The sequence below is a fragment of the Rutidosis leptorrhynchoides genome, chromosome 11 (assembly GCF_046630445.1).
Source record: "Rutidosis leptorrhynchoides isolate AG116_Rl617_1_P2 chromosome 11, CSIRO_AGI_Rlap_v1, whole genome shotgun sequence".
In the NCBI taxonomy this organism is placed as follows: Eukaryota; Viridiplantae; Streptophyta; class Magnoliopsida; order Asterales; family Asteraceae; genus Rutidosis; species Rutidosis leptorrhynchoides.
In genome coordinates, this window is record NC_092343.1 from 106,518,662 (window position 1) to 106,527,009 (window position 8,348).

An 8,348-nucleotide genomic window follows, 5' to 3' on the forward strand; every position below is an offset into this window, starting at 1 on the left:
GCAGCGGCGGCAACAAGGGCTACGGACATTCCAGTCATAAGTCTGACCACCGTAACAGCTACCGTCCGTATGAACGGTACGTCCCCAAGAGGTTGTTGGCAGAAGAGGAAAGTTTGATAAAATCGTTGTCGAAAATGCCTAAAGAAATTTTGGCAACGGAAGAGATAAGTAAAGATTTCCCGCCACTAAAGCCGATGCAGCCACGTTTCGCTGTAGATGAAAGTAAATGGTGTATTTTTCACGAAGATAAAGGTCACAACGTGGATGACTGCAGGGAACTAAAGAAGGTGATAGTTGAACGGCTGAAATTGGGGGAACTTGAACATCTAAAACCGTCACATGTCAAAGTCCCCGGGACGAAGAAATTTGCCTGGCAACGGGGAAAAGAAAAAGTTCCAGAAAAGCACATCCACATGGTACAAATGTGGCACGCGGGTCACGTTCGTAAGGACGAAGTTTTGGAGGAATGGGAATGTGCCCCTATCACGTTTCCTGCTTTTTGGAGAGTCTGTCCTACTGACTTTCCCGTAACGATAACCGCCACGGTAGGACGATGCAAGGTCTCAAAAATTTATGTAGATACAGGAAGTGCCATTGACGTCTTATGGAACATTGCTTCTTACAGCTACCACAAGATGTACAGGACAAACTAAAACCATCACTCCATCCCGTCGCGGGATTCACAGGCGAAACGACTTGGCCTCTGGGTCGAGTAATAATTGACGTTACGTTATAGGAAAATACAAAATGGTGAACGCTAGCTTTAAACTTTGTGGTTGTCAGAAGCCAGTCGAAGTACAACATTATCATGGGACGGGAAGTGTTGTGCGAATTCGGTGCTATAGTATCAACTGTGCATGGCATGATGAAATTTCCAACTCCGTTAGGCGTTGCAACTGTTTTCTCTGATCGGGTCCCGATTGTGGGCCAGGTCGAACAGCCGCTACATCAGACGGCACCAATTGAGCAAGGGGGAAGCGTTATTATCAACCATTCCTTTCCTGAGAAGGTAATACAGATTGGACAAGCACTATCCGACGCAACGAAAAGTGCGTTATGTGAACTCTTGACGAACAACGCTGACGTGTTTGCATGGCAAGAGTCAGATATGATGGGAGTACCTCGTACCGTTGCAGAACATCGTTTAAACGCCAACCCGAATATGAATCCAGTAAGGCAAAAGAAACGGGGCATGGCTTCGGAGCGTAGCGCCTTCCTCAGGAATGAAGTGGAAAACTTGGTATAAGCAGACATACTGCGAGAGGTTAAGTACCAAACATGGGTTGCCAATCCAGTACTGGTTAAAAAAGCGGATGTGTGTCGACTTCAAAGACATCAATAAAGCTTGTCCCAAAGACAACTATCCGCTACCATAGATAGGCTGGAAGGTAGAGTCGTTGGCGAGCTTTCGTTTCAAATGTTTCCTTGATACTTACAAGGGTTATCACCAGATCCAAATGGCGGAACGCGACGAGGGCAAAACCGCGTTCCACACAGATCAAGGCATTTTTTGTTACAAAAAGATGCCCTTTGGTTTGAAAAATGCCGGCGCAACGTACCAACAGGTCATCGACGCTGCGTTCAAAGAACAGATGGGACGAAACGTAGAAGCATACGTCGACGACATAGTAATCAAAAGTCACACCGAAACGGACCTTTTGAAGGACATTCAGGAAACGTTCGACTCTCTACGAAAAATCAACATGAAGCTGAATTCGAAGAAGTGTAGTTTTGGATTCAAGGAGGGAAAGTTCTTGGGGCACGTCGTCACAACGCGTGCTATACGGGCAAAACCTAAGACAATTCAAGCTATTGATGAAATGGCAGCACTGCGAATGAGAAAGGAGGTACAAAGTCTGAACGTCAAGTTGGCAGCGTTGTCCAGATTCCTGTCAAAGGCGGCAGAACGGTCACTTCTATTCTTCAAATTGTTGAAAGACAACGTGGGACGGAACTTCGACTGGTCTCCTGAAGTGGATCATGCTTTCCAGGAAATGAAGGCTTTGATAAGGACGTTGCCAACGTTGACGGTACCAGGACCGGGTAAAGTAACCATTCCGTAATAATTTTTTACGAATTTATAAATATTGTGATGCTAACATGTTAAGAGTTCTCAGGCGAAACTTTGACAATTTACTTGGCGGCGGGTACTGAGGCTGTTAGCTCGATGCTCTTCGTGGAGCGTGGCGACACACAGATGCCACTTTATTTTGTGAGCAAAGTGCTACAACACAGTGAAGTCAACTACAAACTGATTGAGAAGCTTATTTTCGCGTTGGCCCACACCACAAGACGGTTGAGACGGTACTTTCAAGCGCACCCAATGCTGGTGCTAACTGATTCGCCTATTAAACAGGTATGGTACGGCGATTGAGACCGGAGCACCTGGGAGGAAATTTATTCTGACAAGATTTTCATGCAGGTATTGAGCAAACCGGAGGTTTCTGGCAGGCTAGCCAAGTGGGCAATCGAACTGGGTGAACATGAAATCCATTACGCCCCCGTACCGCTGTCAAAGGATAGATTATGGCAGATTTTATGGTTAAATTCATATGCACCGCGCCATCGCGCCGGTCGTCGAAGAAGTACCAAATATCGTCACGTGGGAACTATTCACTGACGGAGCATCGAGTTCTGATGGAGCGGGTGCAGGTCTAATTTTAATTGGCCCTGACGGAGAGGAACATACCTACACGTTGAGTTTCGAGTTCCCCGCCTCCAATAATGAAGCAGAATATGAGGCATTGCTGTCTGGTTTGATAATGGCTGAAAAGATGGGAATAAAATACCTAAAGGTGTCGGTTGATTCTCAACTCGTGGCGAATCAGATGAACGGGATGTTTGAAGCTAGGGATCCGGCTATGCAAAATTATTTGGCATTGGCAGAAGAAATAGCCAACAAATTTGAGCGTTTCTCAATAACACAAGTGCCGCGATCCTTGAACAAAAAGGCCGATGCACTCAGCAAACTCGCATCAAGCGTGTTCAGCCACTTCACCAAGGATGTTTGGGTGGAGGTCCTTAGTCAAAAATTCACTGACGTGGTACAGGTATCGACTCGCTTCGATAACAAACAAGCTATACGCATAATCTGTTTAAAACACAACGTACACATGTCCTGATTTTCTTGCAAAATAATCACATAAGGCAGCCACTGTAGAAGAGGTCGAGACGTGGATGAGTCCCATCATTACGTATCTCAAGAACGGGACGTTGCCAGTCGACGGGGCAACGACACGTAAGATTCGTATGAAAGCACCTATGTACATGTTAAGGGATGGAGTTCTGTTCAAGAAATCCTTCACGACACTACTTTTAAGGTGAAGCGAGGCGGAAACAATCGTAAGGGAGGTGCATGAAGGGACTTGTGGCATGCATGCAAGATTTAGGACCGTTGTGGGGAAGATAATGCGGCTAGGGTATTTTTGGCCGTCCATGTACCGTGACACGAAAAAGATCATCAAAGCTTGTGCTTCATGCCAACGCCACGCCCCACAAATTCACATGCCGGTGCATGAGCTAATTCCTGTGACGTCTGCTTGGCCCTTTTACAAATGGGCAATTGATTTGGTAGGCCCCTTCCCGGAAGGAAAACACTTGATCGTTACAATTGACTTTTTCACCAAGTGGGTTAAAGCCAAACCTTTAAAGAGCATAACGGGTAAACAGATTGTGAATTTTGTTTGGGAAGAAATCGTGTGTCGTTTCGGAATACCACACGAAGTTGCAAGTGATAACGGCAAACAGTTTGCTCACGATCCGTTTCGTTCATGGTGTGACGGGTTGAATATCAAACAGACTTTCAGTTATGTTGCCCATCCGCAGGCAAATGGGCAAGTCGAAGTCACCAACAGGGATATCATTGTCGGGATAAGGGCAAGGTTGGACAGGGACAGGAAAGGTTGGACAGATGAGCTTCCACAAGTATTATGGGCGTTCCGAACCACGCCAAAAGGAAGTAATCGAGAAACGCCATTCAGCCTTGTATATGGTACCGTACCCTGATAGTGCTCCAAATTAACATATATTTAGTAGCAATATCCTCCCAATATGTAAATTATTTAGTTGTAATTGTCCTATTTTAAGTTGTAATCGTTTATATTAAATAAGTGCGAAGACAAAAGGCGAAAACGAAGATTTGAAGACACAAACGTCCAAAAAGCTCAAATGTTCAAGATACAATTCAAAAGGTTCAATTTATTGATGAAAAACGTCTAAAAATGACAAGAGTACAAGTTACAAAACGTAAAGTACAAGATATTAAATTGTACGCAAGGACGTTCGAAAATCCGGAACCGGGACATGAGTCAACTATCAACGCCCGACGCAATGGACCAAAAATTACAAGTCAACTATGCACGAGAATATAATATAATATTTAAATAATTATATAAATTATTTATATATTATATATATTTAAAAATTATGTCGACAAGCTATGAGACAAATGATCCTGAGCTGGATTTTCAAACTCCGCGACTCGCGGAGTTTGAAGGCTAAAAACTCCACAACTCGCGGAGCTGTCAGAAATCAAAACTCCTATAAAAGGTCACGAATTCTGCGAGTAAAAATAAATATATAATAATAATAATACTCCCTAATATAATATAAATAAATATATATATGTATATATAGTATAGATTAGTGTTATATTAGATTAGTTTGGGTTATGTAAAAGTTATTTTTACGGGTTTTTAAAGTCGGAGCTCTGTCCGTGTAACACTACGCGATAAATAATCAATGTAAGCTATGTTCTCCTTTTTAAATTAATGTCTCGTACTTAAGTTATTATTATGCTTATTTGAGCCAAAGTAATCATGATGTTGGACTAAATATTAAAGACGGGGTAATTGGGTTTTGTACCATAATTGGGGTTTGGACAAAAGAACGACACTTGTGGAAATTAGACTATGGGCTATTAATGGTCTTTATATTAAATTAATGATACCTCGTTAATTTAATATAAAGGTTATGATTTGAAGTATCTATATATAACCACATACGCTTAATCGGACACGATGGGCGGGATATTTATAAGTACGAATTATTGTTCATTTGACCGGACACGGGGATGGATTAATAGTCAATGGACTCACTAAAACAGGGGTGGATTACATTCAAGGGTAATTGGTGTAATTGTTAACAAAGTATTAAAACCTTGGTTTACACACAGTCGATAACCTGGTGTATTCATTAAGCAAAGTATTAAGACCTTGTTACAGTTCGAATCCCCAGTTAGTTGGAATATTTGACTTCGGGTATAAGGTTAAATTTGCCGAGCAGTTTATAATTATGACCGATGAACTATTATGGACAAAAACCAGATAGGTTTCAAATACATCCAGGACAAAGGACAATTAGCCCAGGACAATAAATTAAAATCAAAACGTCAAACATCATGGTTACGGAAGTTTAAATAAGCATAATATATTTTATTTCATTTTTCCTCGTACTTTTATTTATTGTCATTTCAAATATTGTTATTTATTTTATATTGTTATTTAAATATCATCATTTACTATACGCTTCGCTTAAAATATAAATCGACAAACCGGTCATTAAACGGTAAACCCCCTTTTATATATTATTATATATAATTATATATATTTTGTACAAATATAGTTGTTTAAAAATATAGTGTGCAATAAGCCCGCTCCCTGTGGAACGAACCGGACTTACTAAAAACTATACTACTCTACGATTAGGTACACTGCCTATAGTGTTGTAGCAAGGTTTAGGTATATCCCATTTGTAAATAAATAATTAAAACTTGTGTAATTTGTAACGTATTTCGTAGTAAAATATAGTACTATCACGTACCCCCACGCTACCACATCAAGTTTTTGGCGCCGCTGCCGGGGACTTGGCGAAACGCTATATTTGTAATATATATTTGTATAAATATATTTTTAGAAAAACAATATCAAATTTAAAAAAAAAAAAAAAACCGAAAAAAAAATAAAAATAAAAAAATATATATAAATCTAGTTTTACGATTTTTATTTATAAAATTATAAAGTAGTTCTATTTTTATTTTAATTTTTAAATATAAGTTTTTATTATATAAATATTTAGATTTTAAAACGGAAAAATATAAAACAGAAAAAAAAAAAAACACGTCAAATTAAAAACTGTACCAGAGTTGAATTTTGGAACCCCGCGACTCGCGGGGTTTGCTGCTTGAAATACCGCGACTCGCGGAGACACTCTGACACACGTGACAGAACCCTAATTTCACATTAATTACGGATTTTATTATTATTATTATTAATAAACCATAATTAGTTTAATTATTATAATTAGTTTAAGTTTTTTTTTAATTAAATTGTATTTTAAATTTTAATTAGTTTTATTATATGTAAAATTAATAGTTTTAATAAATAAATAATATAAATATAATATTTTTATAAAAATTGTACTTTTTACAACTTTTTGTATATTTTTATATTTTGTCCATTTTTAATCGTTTTAGCGTAATATTTGTATTTTTAGCTCATATTTAGTTTTAAACTTATTTTTTGCCATAGTTATTTTTACTTCTAGATTTTTAGGCTTTGCCGTAAAATCCCTTAAGTGCTTTTTCTTTAGACTAAGATTTAGGTGCTTTAGAATTTTGCGACGCCGTTTTTATATTTTAGTACCTTTTTAAGTTATTACCATTTGGGATATAGTTTTTCTCTTAAGCTTTAATATTTTTAGACGCAACTTTTAATTCTTAGTTTTTAATTCCTTTTTAAGTTACGACGCGCTATTTTCTTATTTTTATTTTTCGACGCACATTCTTTTTCTTTCTTATTTCTCGACTCTTTAGTTTTTAGGACTTAGAAATTTTCTCTATTTCTTATCTAATATCTCAAACAGAAAGAAAAATTATTTAAGTGGTTAAATTAATGGACGTTGACAATTTTCTGCTTCGTAGTAATAGTTGGATTTGTTAGTGGCTGAGTTGTGAGCTTCCGATTTAAAGGGTTCTGGCTCCCTGCTGCATCTTTTGGCTATTCGAAACGTGGGCAAAAGCAGAAAAGTCTATTAATTGGACAACTTATATAAGTTTTTCTATTTTTATAACTAATAGGATAATTAGTAAATGCACCACATTGTAGCTAAAATTTGGCCATCGCAATAAAATGGAAAATTTTGAAAACAAGGCTATGGAAACTCTTTTTGATATCCAAAATCAATTAAATCAATACTCTCAAACGAGTGTTGATGACAATTCGTTCGGTCAATCTTGGATCACGAATGACGAAACAATAACTGGTTGTGAAATCTGTGGAGATTATCACTCAACATGGGAATGTTATTATTACGTTCCTATGAAAAATTACGCACCCACGGAACCTGAATGGAATGATTATGAAGAATACAATTCAAATTGGGATTATTCCCAAGAATATATCCAAACTCAACAACCAGTAGACGAGGAAAATTACGTGTCTGAAAATTTATTAGACAATATGAAAATCAAACTCGAAGAACTCAATGCTCAAAATGAACAAATGAGAGAGTTTATAAACCGGCAAGCTGAAACTCTATCAGACTACACACCTGTTGATCTGAGGAGTCGTGTGCAAGAAAATCTCATATCATCGAATTTTGATGAATCCGAGAGCTCCGAAATCACCAACTATCCCGATGATACTTTTTATTCAGTCTTACCAATTTCACAACATATCGACACATTAGCCTCTACCGACGAAATCATCGATCCATCAATGGATAAAGAAGAAGTAAGGGTAACAAATTGGTACTCTTGGGAATACGATAACGTTGAAAATTTTACCCCCAAGGCCAAACCGAACTTCACCATTCCATAACCTTCCAACCCAATATTCTCAATAGACGAGTCATCCACCGGAAATGAACTACGAGCTGTAATAGATAATGACACCTCGAATTTCACCCAATTGGGTAATAGAGGTGAAAACTTTGACGTCGAGCATAAAAGGAAGGAAACGTTAGAAATTGTCCACCCTATAATATGTATGTCGGTGTATATCGATCCATTTGACCAAGAACCAGAAAAGAGATATATCCATTTACTAAAAGCTACACTTAAAAAAGAATTAAGTAGTGACAATCGGGCGAGTCTAAACTTTAAACCCATTGATATATTATACACCACCCGAGATGTAAATAACTGGCTCACTACTCTAATTCGTGGAACTTATTCTACCGACTTCACATGTCGTCAGCTAAGTGTGGGGAAGTTTAACCCCACTTAATGTTAAATTAGGGGTTCGGGTTAGTACATAACTCGTTAACAAAAATGCATGATAAGTTAGGATAAAAGACGTTTTTTTCAAATATTAGTAAACAGTTCAGAAAAGCAACCGTTTTTGAAGAAA

General features: G+C 38.2%; 1 protein-coding gene across 1 annotated transcript; it reads left to right on the plus strand.

Annotated features, from left to right (window-relative positions):
• The first annotated feature begins 2,552 nt into the window (after positions 1-2,552).
• Positions 2,553-3,324, plus strand: LOC139874845 (uncharacterized). Its single transcript, XM_071862239.1, has 2 exons — positions 2,553-3,050; positions 3,148-3,324. The coding sequence occupies exons 1-2, from the start codon at positions 2,553-2,555 to the stop codon at positions 3,322-3,324; spliced, it is 675 nt and encodes a 224-aa protein (XP_071718340.1).
• The last annotated feature ends 5,024 nt before the right edge of the window (positions 3,325-8,348 follow it).

Excerpts from the sequence above, each read along its gene's own strand:
- LOC139874845 (XM_071862239.1), top strand. The coding sequence starts at position 2,553 with ATGCACCGCGCCATCGCGCCGGTCGTCGAAGAAGTACCAAATATCGTC. Across the intron at positions 3,051-3,147 it reads AATTCACTGACGTGGTACAG|GCAGCCACTGTAGAAGAGGT; the intron begins GTATCGACTCGC and ends TAATCACATAAG.